Here is a 19,787-nt window from a genome sequence, read left to right on the forward strand (position 1 = left end):
GTCTGGAATTCACTGTCTAAATTGGTGCTCGAGGTTAAAACGCTCAACTCATTTAAAAGGCTCCTACATTGACATCTTAAGATTTTTTATTCATTCATGGGACATGGGCGTCGCTGGCTGGACCAGCATTTATTGTCCATCCCCAGTTACCCTTGGAGGGCAGTTGAGAGTCAACCACATTGCTGTGGCTCTGGACTCACATGTAGGCCAGACCAGGTAAGGATGGCAGATTTCCTTCCCTAAAGTGAACCAGGTGGGTTTTTCTGACAATTGACAATGGTTTCATGGTCATCAGTGGATTCTTGATTCCAGACATTTTTTCTTGAATTCAATTTCCCCCATCTGCTGTGACTCTACCCTCAATCCCCAGAACATGAGCTGAGTTTCTGGATTAATAGTCTAGCGATAATACCACTTGGCCATCGCCTCCCCCGAACAAGCTGTAAAAGTTGCAAGGTTATGGACCAGGTGCTGGAATATGGGAATTAAAATGAGCGAATAGTTTCTCTTTTTCGGCCGGCACTGACACGATGGGCTGAATGGTCTCTTTCTGCACCGTAACGTTTCTATGGTTACGGGTACTGGACCAGGAACCCATGTAGGTCAGAGAGCACAGGATGGAAAATGTAAGTATAAAACAGCTTGTGTATTAATCACAAGCACCAAGGAAAACTTCTACAAAACCTGCGAGTGATAAAGGAGGGAGGGTAGTCCCAGCTAAAGCATGTATTCAGGAGAATGAAACTGTGACCTCAGATCTACTAGAAGGGCAATAAAGGGACTTTTCAACAAAGTAACGCATGCTTCAAGATTGGCTGTTTTAGAAGAGGAATGAGTAATTGTGACCTGACATTTTCACTAACTGAAGATATTATCTAATAAATACTTCAATGCGTCCACCTACAGTCCCTTAACTTGGTGTCCCCTGTTTCTGCTTTGGTTGTGTCGGCGTCACAGATTAACATCCTTATTCTGCGAACATTTATTTAATGATAACCGCAGGTGTGACCTTGGGTCACAGCCTCAGGACAAAGAGCGGCCCATTTAGAACTCGATTTTGAGCACTCAATTGTTAGTCTTTATAAACTCGCTATGCAGAGGGCAGCAAAACTCTTTTCCCACAGACTGCAATTGAATGATAATCTGTACAATAGCATGTTTCTTCTAGTAAAGCTTATCTTCCGATGACCAAGTCATTGCAGGAGACTAAATAAAGTCCCTTCATTCATCGAGAACGTCTCAACTTTGAATTCTGGAACTGCCCTGTCCATGGTCACACTGGGCAGGAAGTGGGCTGCAAGCCGTGCTTACCTCTCCACCACCGAGGCTATATTTGAGTGTTGTGGTCTGAAACAAGACGTCACTCACACTAATTGATCAACTGGATCTTGATCAATTGGGCCAGTGGGCTAACGAATGGCAGATGGAGTTTAATTGAGATAAATGCGAGGTGATGCATTTTGGTCGATTGAACCAGGGCAGGATTTACTCGGTTAATGGTAGGGCGTTGGGGAGAGTTACAGAACAAAGAGATCTGGGGGGGTACATGTTCATAGCTCCTTGAAAGTGGAGTCACAGGTGGACAGAATGATGAAGAAGGCATTCAGCATGCTTGATTTCATTGGTCAGAACATTGAATACAGGAGTTGGGACGTCTTGTTGAAGTTGTACAAGACATTGGTAAGGCCACACTTGGGAGTACTGTGTGCAGTTCTGGTCACCCTACTATAGAAAGGATATTATTAAACTGGAAAGAGTGCAGAAAAGATTTATTAGGATGCTACTGGGACTTGATGGTTTGAGTTATAAGGAGAGACTGGATGGACTGGGACCTTTTCTCTGGAGCGTAGAAGACTGAAGGGTGATCTTATAGAGGTCTGTAAAATAATGAGGGGCACAGCTCAGCTAGGTAGTCGATATCTTTTCCCACAGGTAGGGGAGTCTAAAACAAGGGGTCATAGGTTTAAAGTGAGAGGGGAGAGATGCAAAAGTGTCCAGAGGGGCAATTTTTTTCACATAGAGGGTGGTGAGTGTCTGGAACAAGCTGCCAGAGGTAGTAGTAGAGGCGGGTGCAATTTTGTCTTTTAAAAAGCAGTTAGACAATTATATGGGTAATATGGGTATAAAGGGATATGGGCCAAACGCGGGCAATTGGGATTAGCTTAGGGGTTTAAAAAAAAAGGGCGGCATGGACAAGTTGGGCCAAAGGGCCAATTTCCATGCTGTAAACCTCCATGACTCTATGGCTAATGAGGCGGTGGCATGATGGGTTTAGAACAGAGGCTGTGTCTCCAAACTGAAATATTTCTACAGTAACCTTTGTGTTATCCAGCACTTGACCAACCCGCAGACTCTCCAGCCAGGGGAAACACTATCTAATCTGTCAAGCTCTTTAAGAATATGACATCTTTCAATGTGGAATACATTTATTCGTATATTTTAAGACAGATCATTGATGCATTGTGTTCACAACTTTGAGGTTTCTGGAGGGTAGGAAGAAACTGTTCCCATTGTGGAAGGGTTGAGAACCAGAGGGCATCTTTTGAAGCTGATTGGTAAATGAAGCAGCGGATGGACAATCCTTTTTACACAGTGAGTGTTTAGGGTCTGGAATGTGCTGCCTGAGTGTGTGCTGGAGGCAGATTCAGTCATTGCTTTCAACAAAGAGATGGATAATTATGCAAAGAGAAAAGGTTTGCAGGGCTATGGGACAGACAGTGAAGTGTGATTGAGATTTTTTTGTTCTTTCATGGGATGTGGGTGCCACTGGCTAGGCCAATGTTTATTGAAGGTGGTGGTGACCTGTCTTCTTGAACCGCTGCAGTCCATGTGCTATAAGTAGACCCACAAGGAGGGATTATATATGATGGACCAAATGGCCTTCTTGTACAATTGCATTTAAGGGAAGCAGATAAGCACCAGGGAAAGAGTACATGCTGACGGGATTAGTTGAAGAAGGGGGAGAGGAGGCTGGTGTAAAATATGGATCAGATGGACCGAATGGCCTGTTTCTTTACCAGATATTTTGAGCAATTTTGCAGAACCTTCCCTTGGTTTGACAATTACATAAGGCCATAAGATATAGGAGCAGAATTAGGCCATTTGGCCCATCGAGTTTGCTCCCCTATTCAATCATGGCTGATATGATTCTCACCCCCATTCTCCTGCCTTCTCCCCATAATCCTTGATCCCCTTATTGATCAAGAACCTATCTCTGTCTTAAAGACACTCAATGACCTGGCCTCCACAGTCCTCTGTGGGAATGAGTTCCACAGATTCACCACCCTCTGGCTGAAGAAATTCCTCCTCATCCCAGTTTTAAAGGAGCGTCCCTTCACTCTGAGGTTGTGCCCTCAAGTTCTAGTCTCTCCCAGTAGTGGAAACATCCTCTCCACATCTACTCTATCTAGGCCTCTCAAAGTTTCAATTAGGTTCCCCTCCCATCCTTCTGAATTCCATCGAGTACAGACCCAGACCCCTCAACCGCTCCTCATATGGCAAACCCTTAATTCTTGGGATCATTCTTGTGAATCTCCTCTGGACCCCCTCCAAGGCCAGCACATCCTTCCTTAGCTATGGGGCCCAAAACTGCTCACAATATTCCAAATGGGGTCTGACCAGAGCCTATACAGCCTCAACAGTACATCCCTGCTCTTGTATGCTAGCCCTCTGGAAATGAATGCTGACATTGAATTTGCCTTCCTAACTGCCAACGGAACCTGCATGCTACATGCAGTCACTACATGACTGAGTGGATGACACAGGATCAACAACAACTTGCATTTGTATAGTACAACTCCCACCACTAATATTAGACATATTCAAGTTGATAAAGTGCGATCCAGGATTGCACCTGCGGACATCAGGTCACTGTTGTAAGCAAACACCGAGAACAAAAATCACCGGGGTGTTAAATGTAGTGTTTTAAACATTTCCTTCAACTCTTTCTTTGGTGAATTATAAAAGTATTGGCGGGGGAAAGGGGTAGAGGTAATTTAGAAGGGAGAGAAAGTTCAGGTCCTGACAATATGTATTGAAATTAAGAGGAGATGGTGGTGTAGTGGTAATATCACTGGACTAGTAATCCAGAGGCCCACGCCAATGCTTTGGGGACACGGGTTCAAATCCCACCACGGCAGCTGGTGGAATTTAGAATCACAGAATGGAATCCCTACGCTGCAGAAGGAAGCCATTCGGCCCATCAAGTCTGCACCAACTACAATTTAAACTCAATTCATTAAAAAAAATCTGGAATCTTAGTAAAGATGACCATGAGACTATCATTATCATAGTCAATCCACCTGGTTCAATGCCCATGAGGTAAGGAAATCTGCCATCCTTATTCGGTCTGACCTATATGTGACTCTAGAACCACAGCAATGTGGGTGGCTCTTTACTGCTCTCTTAACTGGCCCACTCAGCTTCAAATGAATGAAACTTTCTCGTGTTACCAGCACTATAACACATTGCCAGCGGGCAAGTAGAGTGAATTGTGCATCTCCATATATGAAGCTGACACTTATCATACACTGGAATCGTCAGCCAGTGAAGTAAACTAACTTGTGTGGTTCCACCAACTTCAATTAAGACGTACTTGCTGAATCATTTGGAAAATAAAACAGTAAGCTAGACTGGGCAGAGCATCTCACTGTAGTAAACTTTACAGTTTACGCCCCGCAGACCGACATGCCAGCATCAGTGCTGTATTGGCACGGTGGCACAGTGGTTAGCACTGCTGCCTCACAGCACCAGGGACCCAGGTTCAATTCCCGGCTTAGGTCACTGTCTGTGCAGAGTTTGCACGTTCTCCCCGTGTCTGCGTGGGTTTCCTCCGGGTGCTCCGGTTTCCTCCCACAGTCCAAAGATGTGCAGGTTAGGCGAATTGGCCATGATAAATTCTCCCTCAGTGTGCCTGAACAGGCGCTGGAGTGTGGTGACTAGGGGATTTTCACAGTAGTTTTATTGCTGTGTTAATGTAAGCCTACTTCTGACTAATAAATAAACTTTACTTTATTTCCCTTTTTCCTGGCAGTGTGGGTGGCAAATTGCCCTCCATTCATTGCCTGTCCCAGCCGTGGCTCAGTGAGCAACACCCTCATCTCCGAGTCAATGGGCTGTTGTCTCATGCCAGAGACTTGAACACGAGAGAGCTTGGCTGACTCAGTGCTCACACTGAGGGAGTGCTGTATTGTTGGGGATGCATCGTTTGGATGAGGCGTTAAACCGACGCCCCCATCTGCCTTCCCCAGTCGATGTAAAAAGTTCAGAGACGTGACAGCCCCCAGTAAAAGCAGTCTAGAATCAGAACAAGCTGCCAGTTTATGGACACAGAAACCCATCCATTCCAAAATAAACAGCCACATTCACCCAGGCAAGTTCTCTTTGTACAGAATGGGAGGTGAATTCCTTTGAAGGAGTGAGTGAGTTATAATACAACTGTTATCGATGCGGTCTCTCCTGCAGGGAAACCATGACTTAATTCTTTAATTTTCTTTCTTTTGGGTGAAGTAGAAGCAGTGAAGGTGAGAGTGGGGTCGCTGAGGAACCTGGAGAATACTCCGTCGTGGTCAGGATTGAAGGGATTTACGGATTTTCCAATGATTGCCCTGCAACCAGAGCATCCAAGCTGAGTTTCCTTGTGTGTGAAAGGAGGGTTCGGGGGGGGGGGGGGGGGGGGGGGGGGGGGGGGTCACATTCTCCCCGTGTCTGCGTGGGTTTCCTCCGGGTGCTCTGGTTTCCTCCCACACTTCAAAGATGCGTGGATTAGGTGGATTGGCCGTGCTAAATTTCCCCTTAGTGTCAGGGGGATTAGCAGGGTAAATACGTCGGATAATGGGGATAGGGCCTGGGTGGGATTGTGGCGGTGCAGACTTGATGGGCCGAATGGCCTTCTTTCCGCACTGTAGGGATTCTATGTCCTGCATTCAAGCAGTGCAAAGGGACATGATGCTAATCCCCAGTGTGAGGGGTATGTGAGCTGTGAAATAACTGGAGTAAAATGGCCAGGACAGACAGGTTTGAGAGCTGATTCTGCACATGCTCCTTCAGGATGTCTATGCTTCTGAAGGGTATCGAAAAGTTAGCTGGAATATAACTTTAAATTAATCTGCAGGGCTAGAACCAGGGGACTTCATTTTGAACTACAGTAGGGTACTTTTAGAACAAATATCAGGAAATTCTTCTTTGCACCAAGAGTATTCAACACATGGAACAAACTTACAGATCAGTGGTTAGCGCTGCTGCCTCACAGCGCCAGGGACCCGGGTTCGATTCCCGGCTTCGGTCACTGTCTGTGTGGAGCTTGCACATCCTCCCCATGTCTGCGTGGGTTTCCTCCGGATGCTCCGGTTTCCTCCACAATCCAAAGATGTGTTAAGTTGATTGGCCATGCTAAATTGCCCCTTAGTGTCAGGGGGATTAGCTTGGGTAAATAAATGCATTGGGTTATGGGGATGGGGCCTGGGTGGGATTGCAGTTGGTGCAGACTTGATGGGCCGAATGGCCTCCTTCTGCACTGTAGGATTCTATGGAAGACCAGAAGTAAAATGCCTGGACTCATTCAGGGAACAATTTGATTCAACAGTGGGGCAAAGGTTCTTTAGAATTACTTTCCAGATGAATTAGGATGAACCACACTTATTGCTGAGGGAAGAAGTTCTTTCACTTTGCGAGAGCTCCCTCTACCTTACCAGTGCGACATACCTTGTGTTTTTTTCAAAACGGACACCTGTGACCACAGCTTGCCTTATTTAGTACAGTTGAAGGAAATTGTATGGCTGCGCTAATGCTGTTCACAACTGTGCAAACGCATTTTACCCAGAACCCTTACATCCAACATGTTAACCACTGTGGCTATCAGCACACTCTCTGTGTCACTGTGAATATGGGCACAGTCTCTGGGTCACTGTGGATATGGGCACAGTCTCTGGGTCACTGTGGATATGGGCACAGTCTCTGGGTCACTGTGGATATGGGCACAGTCTCTGTGTCACTGTGGATATGGGCACAGTCTCTGGGTCACTGTGGATATGGGCACAGTCTCTGGGTCACTGTGGATATGGGCACAGTCTCTGTGTCACTGTGGATATGGGCACAGTCTCTTTGTCACTGTGGATATGGGCACAGTCTCTGTGTCACTGTGGATATGGGCACAGTCTCTGTGTCACTGTGGATATGGGCACAGTCTCTGTGTCACTGTGGATATGGGCACAGTCTCTGTGTCACTGTGGATATGGGCACAGTCTCTGTGTCACTGTGGATATGGGCACAGTCTCTGTGTCACTGTGGATATGGGCACAGTCTCTGTGTCACTGTGGATATGGGCACAGTCTCTGTGTCACTGTGGATATGGGCACAGTCTCTGTGTCACTGTGGATATGGGCACAGTCTCTGTGTCACTGTGAATATGGGCACAGTCTCTGGATCAGTGTGGATATGGGCACAGTCTCTGTGTCACTGTGGATATGGGCACAGTCTCTTTGTCACTGTGGATATGGGCACAGTCTCTGTGTCACTGTGGATATGGGCACAGTCTCTGTGTCACTGTGGATATGGGCACAGTCTCTGTGTCACTGTGGATATGGGCACAGTCTCTGTGTCACTGTGGATATGGGCACAGTCTCTGTGTCACTGTGGATATGGGCACAGTCTCTGTGTCACTGTGGATATGGGCACAGTCTCTGTGTCACTGTGGATATGGGCACAGTCTCTGTGTCACTGTGAATATGGGCACAGTCTCTGGATCAGTGTGGATATGGGCACAGTCTCTGTGTCACTGTGAATATGGGCACAGTCTCTGGATCAGTGTGGATATGGGCACAGTCTCTGTGTCACTGTGAATATGGGCACAGTCTCTGTGTCACTGTGAATATGGGCACAGTCTCTGGATCAGTGTGGATATGGGCACAGTCTCTGTGTCACTGTGGATATGGGCACAGTCTCTGTGTCACTGTGGATATGGGCACAGTCTCTGGATCAGTGTGGATATGGGCACAGTCTCTGTGTCACTGTGAATATGGGCACAGTCTCTGTGTCACTGTGAATATGGGCACAGTCTCTGGATCAGTGTGGATATGGGCACAGTCTCTGTGTCACTGTGAATATGGGCACAGTCTCTGTGTCACTGTGAATATGGGCATAGTCTCTTATTCTCCTCTGTATATTGCAAGAGAGGGCTTTAATCTATCATATATCACATGCCAAAAGTGAAAGACCGATTTGTAACCACTTAGTGCTCTATTTTACAGCCATATTAAAGTTGATATTCTCCGATTAAACTGGAACGGACTCCTGTATATTTCACTCCTGGTTTCAGCAAGGTGCAGTTTCTAGACATGGCTTCTCACTGGAAAATAATTACCTAATAGAGGTCTTCAGAAATATGAGCAGCTTTGATGGAGTTGGCACATGGAGTGTGTTCATACCCAGAGGCCAACAATACAAGATAGTCCACAAGAGATCAAATAATGAATTCAGGAGATGCCTCTTTGTCCCGAGCGTGGTGAGAATGTGGAACTCATTACCACAGAGAGTGGATGATGTGAAGAATGTGGATGCATTTAAGGGGAGGATAGAAAAGCACATGAGGGGTGAGAGTCATAGTCAGAGAGTGATACAGTACAGAAAGAGGCCCTTCAGCCCACCATGTCTACACCGACTATCAAATACCAATTGTGACGATACAATTGGTATTTGTTATTCCTTGTGCAAGACCTGTTTTAGCAGTTTTTTTGTATTGTCGGTGCCATTCTGTCTATACCCGGCATCCTGTATTGTTACTGCAGCAGCATAATTGCTAGAATGGTTGTTTTAATCTGGACTAATGCTGTTCTGTTGTTTCTAGTGTTCCCCTGGGATTTTGCAGAGTCGGGCTTGATTAGACTGATTGACAGGTAAGGTCATGTGACTGGATGGAGCTAGGCTAACACAGAATATTCAAGCTTAGATGCTGCTTTTGAGTTGAAAGAGAGCAGTGCCTCTCTTTCCCCCTGTCTGAAGTCTGGAGACTGGGAGCTGCCAGAGACTATGGTTACTTCTCTGAAATTCATGTTGTTTTGAGGATATATTCCTCTCTGCTGTCTGGATCTCTGTCCAGGAGTGATAAAAGGCTGGAAATCTAGCACCACGTGAGCATACCTATTTTTGTGCTGACTAATTCTGAAGAAGGATGTATGTCTAAGGGAATATTGCTTTAAATTGGAACAATAGAGATAATTAGCTGTTAAAAATTATACATTGCCTTGTTTAAGTACTTTAATTGGTAAAAGTTATTTAATTCTTTTTGTATATTCTAACTGTGTTCTTAAATAAAATTTGTTTTGATAAAAGCTTCCCAGTGGGTCAATTGAATCATACCTGGAACGAAACACCTTATGCTCACCCTAATGTCAAAATCAAATGCAAATGTTCGGGTCTGCATAATATACCTAGGAGTTTCTGATCTGTTCCCTTACACTAATCTATGCAAATTCAATTTACCAGCACTTGGGCCAAAGCCTACTAGACCTTGACAAAGAGAATAGAGGGTTAGACTGATGGAGCTAAAACAGGAAGGACACAGCTATGGACTAGCTGGGTTAAATGGCCTATTTCTGAGCTGGCTATTCTATGTAGCTCTATGCGGATACTTTATATTTTGAAGAATGCACAAGGAACTGCTTTCCTCTTATTTCTATCCATAGCTCAATACAACTACTCTTAATTTCTCCAAGTGAATGCAATGTGAGGCAGCACTGCAGGAGATGGCGACTGGGTGACAACCACTTATGAAAATAGAAGTGTGTGTTCTGATACTGAAGTGAGATGCTTTGACTTGCTGTGCAGTGCCACCTTTACTGCCATTGGTTGAATAAATCGGTGTCACCCCCCCTTAGTTTAGACCAATAGGTGGCGCTAACTATCCATCAGAGAAACTGCCCGCGTGTGCACAAGCTAAAAATGTGTTACATGTTGATGGCAGGAATGAAGATTCACCCCACTGCTGGGAAAATCAGTGTCAAATGGGGCAGAGGAGCAAAGGGTTCCATGGGCATATCTACACAAATCCCTAAAAGCAGCAACAAAACAAACATTGGGGTCCACTTCTGAAGGGCTAGAATTGAAAAGCAGGGAAGTAAAGAAAAGCAGTGAAATTCCATCTGCTACTTACCTGCCCATTTGACCACTCCGTTTATATCTTCTTGTAGCCCAATACACTCCATCTCACTGTTAACCACCCGTCCAATCTTTGTGTCATCCGCAAACATATTAATCGCGCCCCCCCCTCCCCCCCACCCCCACCACATTGTCCTCAATGTCATTTAGAGAAATGACGAATAATCGGGGGCCCAACACAGATCCCTGTGGTATGCCACTGGACACTGGCTTCCAGTCACTGGAGTAGCCTTTTGTCATCACCCCTCTGTCTCTTACAACTGATGTGGAGATGCCGGCATTGGACTGGGGTCGGCGCAGTAAGAAGTCTCACAACACCAGGTTAAAGTCCAACAGGTTTATTTGGTCGCACGAGCTTTCAGAGTGTTGCTCCTTCTTCAGGTGAGTGAAGAGTTGTGTGAGTTGTTCTTCACTTACCTGAAGAAGGAGCAACACTCCGAAAGCTTGTGCTACCAAATAAACCTGCTGGACTTTAACCTGGTGTTGTGAGACTTCTTTCAACCGAGCCAATTTTGAATCCACTCATCCTGTATCCCATGTTTACAAGACATTGCCGCGTGCCACAGGAATGCGTACCTGCTCTTCAGAAACTGCAGCCGCTGTTGAAGGTCTGTTCGGTCCACTCTCTTGTTGTTGATTGTTGGAAGGAAATCTGTTGCGTAGTGGTGGAAAGAACCTATTCCAGTTAATCAAGCCACCCTGAAAATTGCAAAGAAATTTCAGTGATTCCACCCAACGCTACTCAATTGTCACGAGATTCAACTTGCAAAATAGATGAACATTGAATCCAACGCATCACCGATTAGAGTGTTTCTGCTTTGAGTGCAGTTGGAAAATTGCTCTGGCTCACTTACGCTTCAAATTTCCACCAAAAAGCATTGGCAAAATCACAGGCATAGGCCCTGATTTTACCGATTCTGGGGCGGGCGAGGCTCGCAGAACGGCATTCTCCGCTGGCTTCAGGTGCGTTCTTATGAGCCTTGGGCGGGCGTGTCGGTAAAATTCCGGCAGTAAAGTTTTCCATGAACCAGTGTGGGGCAGCAGAATAGAATATTGTTTTCATTAACATCGATATAAACTGATCTCATTGACACAGCTGAAAATGGGTTTATTACCAATTGTCACCATTTTAAATCAGGGAACCAATCTTCAACCTGTGAATAATTTGAATCTATATGATTGAAATTGACTACAAATTACTATACTGAACCATTTACTCGTTTCACTGGCACACACTGGTCAGTTTCTTCATAAATTAAATAATGTTTTACTTCAAAAACCTTTTAAAAATGTGAACTAGTGCTTCTATGCAAGCAATAACAACATGAAGAGTGTGAGTGACTTTGGGGGAGAATTCCCTGATCTTGATTTCAGGCTGGGCAGGTTCCACAGAATTGTGCAAAAATGATGCACGGAAACTCAGTTTCTGTCATTGTCGTATGATTCCTTGGGTTGCAAAGTTGGGCAGAGTAATTGTAGATCGGGAGGTAGGAAGTTAGAACTTGCTGTTTGTAAAATTGTAGAATGCTAGAGGGGAAAGCATTGCGTGGTCCTGTTAAAAGGTGGTGCTTTTTCTGTGCTTAGAGATTTAAAATGCAAGTACACAGAGAGCCCAAACTGAAACATTAGAATCGAAAGGCCAAGCAGCAGTGTTACCAGGACAACAGGCTTTTGAATGTAGCCAATCAATTTGAATCAGACACTTAGACACCAAAAACCTATTAAATTTAAATCTGATGGTTTTGACAACCTACGACCAATCTGATTGTGGGAAATATTGAGATGTCATCACGGGTATAAAAGAAGGAGGCAGTGGGACAAAGAGGGGAGAGCAACTGCCACCTGCCAGAGCTAACAACCCTTAGCTTGCAATTCTCTTTCTCAAGACAGCATCGCTGGCTCTCATAGCTTAATCTATGTCTTCGAGAAAGCACCATCTAGATAGCAAAGGTACCAAAGAAGACAGAAGTTCCAGATAGAAGAATCAACACAGAAGGCCCAGAATATTCCGGAAGACCCAAAACCTGGTTGTAATTTAGAGAGTGACTAATTTCTATTTTGTTAATGAGTGGGAATTGTATTTATTTGAACAGCATACAGTAGAATCTTGTTTTATTGGGGAATAGTTAATAGTTAGAAGGGATTTATTCGGTTTATTAATAGCTTAGTTAATTTGTTCATTGTTAGTTTGATAAATTAATTGTTACGTGTTGATTTTAGAGAGTGTGTCAGGGATATATTTTGTATTTAACCACTAGGGGTTGCTGAAGAGCAGGTCACACCATTTCACACACACTTTTTACAGATTATAGGGTGAGGTACTCCTCTTTGGCTGTTTTGGTGTTAGTTCTCAGAGGGGGGGGGGGGGGGGGGAGGGGGGGGGGATCAACCCCGCTTTCTAACACTTGTGAGAGATTGGGATTGATATTGAATCCAGAAATTTACAACACCCTGACCCAGTCCTATCCAGCAGAAGGATCTGCTTCCAAATCTGGGATATATGAACATTTAGAACGCAGGTGATGTGCACTGCTCACATAATACCTCATGCTGTGACCAACGGTCCTGCACATGTATGGTGAACAATATCTCATCATCGTAGCTAACAGCTGTGGCCCAGTGGCTAGCACAGTTGTCTGTAAGTCACAAAGTTGGGGGTTCAAGTCCCATTCCGGAGACTTGAGTCTATAATCAAGGCTTACACTCCAGCACGGTAAGAAAATGTCAGGGCGGCCATCTTTTGGATGAGATGTTAAACTGAGGCCAAACATTCCACAGCACAACTTTGGACAAGTGCAGGTGCCTTCCCCCGGTATTCTAGTCAATATTTACCCCTCGATCAATACTGTGAAAACAGAATATCTGTTTGTAGACAACACATGAACAGAAAATGCTGGAAAATCTCAGCAAGTCTGACAGCATCTGTGGAGAGAAAATAGAGCCAACAATTTCGAGTCTGGATGACCCTTCGTCAGAGCTGAAGACAAAGAAAATCGGACGAGATTTATACTGTAAGGGTCGGGAGGGGGGAGGGATGTAATTGACAAAGATGTCACAGACAAATATGGGGGGGGGGGGGATCTTACCAGCTGTTCACGCCACGCTCCCACTGCAGCAAAGACAGAGAATTTGACACCCAGCTAAATCTCCGTTCACTGCAGCGGGATGGGAAAATCCCGCTGGTGTGAACGATTGGAAAATTCCGGCACTGTTATCTGTTTTGATATCTTTTATCTGTTTCTACTGCCGGAATTCTACCGGCCCGCCTGCCACGGAATCGGAGTGAGCGAGGGGCGGACAACAGAAATGTCCGTTGACCTCGGGCGGAAATTTCCTGTCTTGCTCAAACGAGGCCCTATCACCCTGCCCTGTGTCTTTTATCTGTTCATATATACACTGCTGTTTCTGGGAGTTTGCTGTGTACAAACTGGTGGCCTGTATTCTTACATTACAAAGTGATTACACTTCAAAAGTGGTTGTAAGACGCTTTTGTTTATCCTGAGGTCGTGAGGCTTACGAATGATCAAATACAACAATAGACTAATGGTTTTAATTTTTTTTTAAATTTAAGTTTATTTAATTGTCACAAGTAGGTTGACATTAACACTGCAATTAAGTTACTGTGAAAATCCCCTCGTCGCCACACTCCGGCGCCTGTTTGGGTACATTGAGGGAGAATCTAGCATGGCTGATGCATCTAACCAGCACGTCTTTCGGACGGTGGGAGGAAACCGGAGCACCCGGAGGAAACCCACGCAGACATGGGGAGAATGTGCAAACTCTACACAGACAGTGACCCGAGCCGGGAATCGAATTTGGGTCCCTGACGCTGTGAGGCAGCAGTGCGCACTGTGCCCACCGTGGTAATGAAAGATGAACGACTGAGCCACAGTTGTTGTCAGCAGAGCTGTCATTTAGGTTTGTTACAAGTGCTGTTGAAAGTAAAAATCAGGTAAATGAGCAAAGGTCTCTGCTACACCATTGGCGTACCGCCAGAGACAACATCTTACTTGGGCACAAGAAAGTTCAAAAACGTCTAAGCTCCAGTTATACTGCAAGGAAATAACACAAACGGAAATCAAAAACAAACTCAAAATTAATTCCTGCCCTTCAACTAAGGTGGGTTAAATGTCAAATTTTATTATCTACTGGGTCTTAACATTGGATTTAGGAGTCACATTTCCCAGTCTGAGCAGTTGGCGCAATCTAAGCATCGTGCAAAAGAAGACAACTAACTTTCTCCATTTGCAATCATGGTCTTCCTGTCATATCAATCTCGTGGAAGTTTATTACTTTACTAACACAAGTTGAAAAGCTCAGCTCAAGTGACTGAAGTCTCAACTCCCATTCGAAATGCTGAAAATTCAAGTTTGTAACAGGAGTAAGTTTGACACATGTGAGTGAGTGAGGGGGCCTGAGTAGGACTGGAACGAAGAAATGTTCTACATTCCCTCCATGATTTTGTAAATTTTCGATTTCTGCCATTGTAGAGGAACATAACATCAACACGGTACAGGATGCGAAGACAGTGAGATGATAGGGGTCTCCAAGGTTATGAAGGATCATATAAAGTAATGTAGTGATAGCTTGCACTGCTTGGGGAGATGCTTAAAAAGACACTTCACCTGATGAAGGAGCAGCGCTCTGAAAGCTTGTGATTTCAAATAAACCTGTTGGACTTTAACCTGGTGTTGTGTGACCTCTCAGCTTAATAAGATCATAGAATCCATAGTACATAAGGAGGCCATTTGGCCCACCGAGCCTGCACCGACAACAATCCCACCCACATCAAGTTTCTACAACATCATGACTACCATCGACGCCACAAACTGCCGGCTCCAAGTGGAGAGGATCTCCAGGAAGATCACGCATATCGACACAGACATCAAGTTTCTACAAACATGCAAGAAAACATCATGACTATCCTGTAACCCCATACATTTACCTTCCTAATCCCCCTGACATTAAAAAGTAATTTAGCATGGCCAATCAACCTAACCTGCACATCTTTGGACTGTGGGAGGAAACCAGAGCACCCGGAGGAAACCCACGCAGACACGGGGAGAACGTGCAGGCTCCGCACAGACAGTCACCCGAGGCTGGAATCGAACCCGGGTCCCTGGCGCTATGAGGCAGCAGTGCCAACCACTGTGCCACCGTGCCGCACATATTGAAGGCACACATTTAAGATAACGGCAAAACAAACTGAAAAACTAGCTGGAATTTACTTTACACAGGAGGTGGTTAAAATGCAAAGCATTCGGTCACAAACCATCGTTGAACTGAAATCCACAAATTCTTTTCACAAGGAAACTTGAAAGATGCTTGAGAAGACAGAAGGCAGACTGTATGGAAAGGTGGAATGAGAATTCATGGCTCTTCTGGAGAAAAACACATCAACAACTGGGTGGGCAGAATTGCCTTTTTTTTTGTGTTGTAACATTCAATAGACCAAGATGTGATTTGTAGTTTAATGAGGCAGAGGTCATGGTACATGTTGGTACATATGTAGAAAGAGGGATTAGGTCTTAGGTCAGAGATGGGGAAGGGGGTGAAGCCATGCAGCGATTTGAAAACAAGGATAAGAAGTTTAAAACTGAGGTTTTGATGGATCAGGAATCAATATAGGTGAGCCTTGCTGACAGGATCCCAGAATTGAAAATCCACCAAAGAGATTGTGCGAGAAAATTTCTTTCTTACCAAGTTCATAGAATCATAGAAACCCTACAGTGCAGAAAGAGGCCATTTGGCCCATCGAGTCTGCACCGACCACAATCCCACCCAGGCCCTACTCCCATATCCCTACATATTTACCCGCTAATCCCTCTAACCTACGCATCTCAGGACACTAAGGGGCAATTTTAGCACGGCCAATCAACCTAACCCACACATCTTTGGATTGTGGGAGGAAACCGGAGCACCCGGAGGAAACCCACGCAGACACGAGGAGAATGTGCAAACTCCACACAGACAGTGACCCAAGCCGGGAATTGAACCCGGGTCCCTGGAGCTGTGAAGCAGCAGTGCAAACCACTGTGCTACCGTGCCGCCCAAGTTCTGTCACACCGCACTGGAACTCATTACCTGCACACATGAGGACGGCCTCAACTGGGATCTTGGGTTCATGTCACACTATCTGTAACCCACGCGACCTGCCTGGGCTTGCAAAATCTCACGAACTGTCCTGGCTGGAGACAATACACATCTCTTTAACCTGTGCCTAACCCTCTCTTCACTCACATTATCTGTACCTTTAAGACTTGGTTACCTGTAAAGACTCGCATTCCAACCATTATTTTGTAAATTGAGTTTGTGTCTTTATATGCCCTGTTTGTGAACAGAACTCCCACTCACCTGACGAAGGAGCAGCGCTCCGAAAGCTAGTGGCTTTTGCTACCAAATAAACCTGTTGGACTTTAACCTGGTGTTGTGAGACTTCTTACTCTCATTACTTGCACCATACTTGGTCAATAAAAACAAAAGTTGAACTTATCGAGGCAACATATGCATCATCATGCATTCTCATTTTCCTTTATATCAATGAAGAATCTGGGGTTTTACCTTGTTTTGACTCATTTCTTTTAACAGAAATTACAACTGGATGAGTCAAGTTCAATCAGGAATGAGTGCTAGTCCGGACACACAATCAAAACATCAGATCTCCCACTGCTGAAGTCATACAGTAAGGACTAATACCAGTGTGCATAAAACAACGCAAATACAACTTGTCATATCTTCAGGGAATACACAGATCTTATCTCACAGTCCACTACACACAATTCATCACTTTTTTAAAAAAGACTTTCGTAAAAGCCAAATTAAGCTGGAAAACAAAATGCCATCTGTACTCCTGCAAGAATCAGCCAGAGAGCGCAATATTTCAACACCGTCACGTCAAAACATTGGGTCACCTACCCCGCTGACCCGTCTCTCTCTGGTAAAGATGGGGTTGGATATGGACACCAGAGTTTTGGACAGCACTCAGTTATTTTTCTTTTGAGGGGAGGGGGTGGTAGGAAGGGCTGCATGTTTGGGAACTATTTTACAGGTTTGTGGTTCTGTGTCATGCCACCTCAGGGTATCTCCAAGGGGGGCCCAGGTATTTCCCAACATGAGGAGTTAATTAACTGGAACTAGAATTGCTAACTGTAAATGTCACTTCTATTCAGGAAAGGCAGTGGGATAGGGTCAGAGGTGGGTTATAGAATCATAAATAAATGGCTTCCTTCCGTGCTGTGACCATTTGGCCCACCGAGTCTGTGCCAGCTCCCTGCAAGAGCAATTAAGCTAGTCCCACTTACTGTGCTACAAACATTTTACATTCACGTGCTTATCCCATTAAATCTGATTGAATCTGCCTCCACCACATTCTCAAGCAACGCACTGCAGATTGTTACCACTCTCAAGAGGCCAGAATTAGAATTCTTGGCTGGGGGGTGTAGAATTGGAGGAGGTTATAGAAAGGGAGGAGGAGCGAGGCCAAAGAGAAGTTTGAAAACAAGGATGAGAATTTTACAATCGAGGCGTTGCCTGACTGGGAGCCAATGTTCATCAACGAGCACAGGGGTGACAGGTAAATGGACTTGGTGTGCCTAACTACACAGGCAGCAGAGTTTTTCATGAACTCAAGTTTACAGGGGTTAGAATCTAGGGGGGGGCTGGTATCAGAGTAGTCAGATCTAGAGGTGATAATCAAGGTACGGGTTAGAGTTATAGCAGCAGATTAGCTGAGGCAGGGATAGTGTCAGGCAACGTGAGGGAGGCGGAAGTAGGCAGTCTCAGTGACGATGCAGATACAGAGTTAGAAATTTACCACTAACTCAGGGTCAAATGTAACTTGGAAACTACTAACTGCCTTGTTCAGCCTCAGGCGGGTGTTAGAGGGAGGGAGCCGACAGCTAGGGAATAATGTTCTTGGCAGGGTTCACTGAGTGGGCGAGGGTCGGGCAGATGGAGTACAATGTTGGTAAATGTGAGGTCATCCATTTTGGTAGGAATAACAGCAAAATGGACTATTATTTAAATGGAAAAAAATTGCAGCATGCTGCTGTGCAGAGGGACCTGGGTGTCCTTGTGCAAGAATCACAAGGAGTTGGTTTGCAGGTGCAGCAGGTAATTAAGGCGGCAAATGGAATTTTGTCCTTCATTGCTAGAGGGATGGAGTTTAAAAACAGCGAGGTTATGTTGTAGCTGTATAAGGTGGCTAGTGAGGCCACACTTGGAGTACTGTGTACAGTTTTAGTCTCCTTACTTGAGAAAGGATATACTGGCACTGGAGAGGGTGCAAAGAAATTCACTAGGTTGATTCCAGAGTTGAGAGGGTTGGCTTATGAGGAGAGACTGAGTAGACTGGGGCTATACTCATTGGAATTCAGAAGAATGAGGGGAGATCTTACAGAAATATAAGATTATGAAGGGAATAGATAAGATAGAAGCAGGGAAGTCGTTTCCACTGGCGGGTGAAACTACAACTAGGGGACATGGCCTCAAAATAAGGGGAAGCACATTTAGGACTGAGTTGAGGAGGAACTTCTTCACACAAAGGGTTGTGAATCTGTGGAATTCCCTGCCCAGTGAAGCAGTTGAGGCTACCTCATCGAATGTTTTTAAGGCAAGGATAGATAAATTTTTGAACAGTAAAGGAATTAAGGGTTATGGTGAGTGGGCGGGTAAGTGGAACTGAGTCCACAAAAAGATCAGCCATGATCTTATTGAATGGCGAAGCAGGCTCGAGGAGCCACATGGCCTACTCCTGCTCCTAGTTCTTATAATGGCTTCACTCTGCCAAATATTTAACTGGAAGAAACTTGATGGAGTGGTAGCTTGGTAATTGGAAAAGTGCTGAACCACTTTGTGATCATTTTTCAACTATTTTTTCCATGGATGGAATTATCCTGCTGCTTTTCCAGAACAGAGCTGACATTTTCAACTTTTCATTCAGAATTGTTCAGCACAGAAACTGACCATTTGGCCCAACTGGTTTATACTCCATAGGAACCTCCTTCTTCATTTCACCCAATCAACAGAACTTTCTATTATATTCTCCCTCACCTTGAAGGGTTCGGATAGAGTAAAGCAGGTGTCGATTACTAGCAAAAAAAACCAAAGGAAAATAAAACGCACGTAACAAGTTGTTACCATCGGGAACAATATGGCCATAGAAATAGCTTCAATAGAAACTTCGAAAAGGGAACTTATAATAAGTCCTCGGAGGCGGAAGTCCCTTCACTAAAATTCCTTTATTTACAAGATCCAATAACACTATGGAGTGCTCTCAATGTGCTGTCTCCATTCAGAGTGCCAGAGGAATTGACACGCCTGTTTACGAACAGAGCATGGGGCTCCTTGATTGGACTATCAATTTGGCTCTTAATCAGGGAGTTCATATTCAAGCAGGCCAACCTCAATTGTCTGATTTAAATCGTTACAGAAGTGAACACTTGAAGGGGAAAAATATTAATTAGATAGCTCTTTCAAAGAGCTGACAAAACCACAATGGGCCAAATGGCCTCCCTATATACTGTATCACTATAGTTCTATGTACTTCCCATCTATTTTATTCACCTCTGCCATTCCTTTTGGTAAGAGTTTTAACAACACCAGGTTAAAGTCCAACAGGTTTATTTGGTAGCAAA

General features: G+C 44.8%; 1 protein-coding gene across 1 annotated transcript in view; it reads right to left on the bottom strand.

Moving 5' to 3' along the window:
* ubac2 (UBA domain containing 2) overlaps nt 1-19,787 on the bottom strand; it is a 209,019-nt gene that overhangs the window by 1,199 nt on the left and 188,033 nt on the right. Inside the window, exon 8 of the mRNA XM_078221555.1 lies at nt 10,729-10,851. Within this exon, the coding sequence (XP_078077681.1) occupies nt 10,729-10,851 (123 nt within the window). The remainder of the gene's footprint in view (nt 1-10,728; nt 10,852-19,787) is intronic.

This window comes from Mustelus asterias, chromosome 10, assembly GCF_964213995.1.
Source record: "Mustelus asterias chromosome 10, sMusAst1.hap1.1, whole genome shotgun sequence".
NCBI lineage: Eukaryota > Metazoa > Chordata > Chondrichthyes > Carcharhiniformes > Triakidae > Mustelus > Mustelus asterias.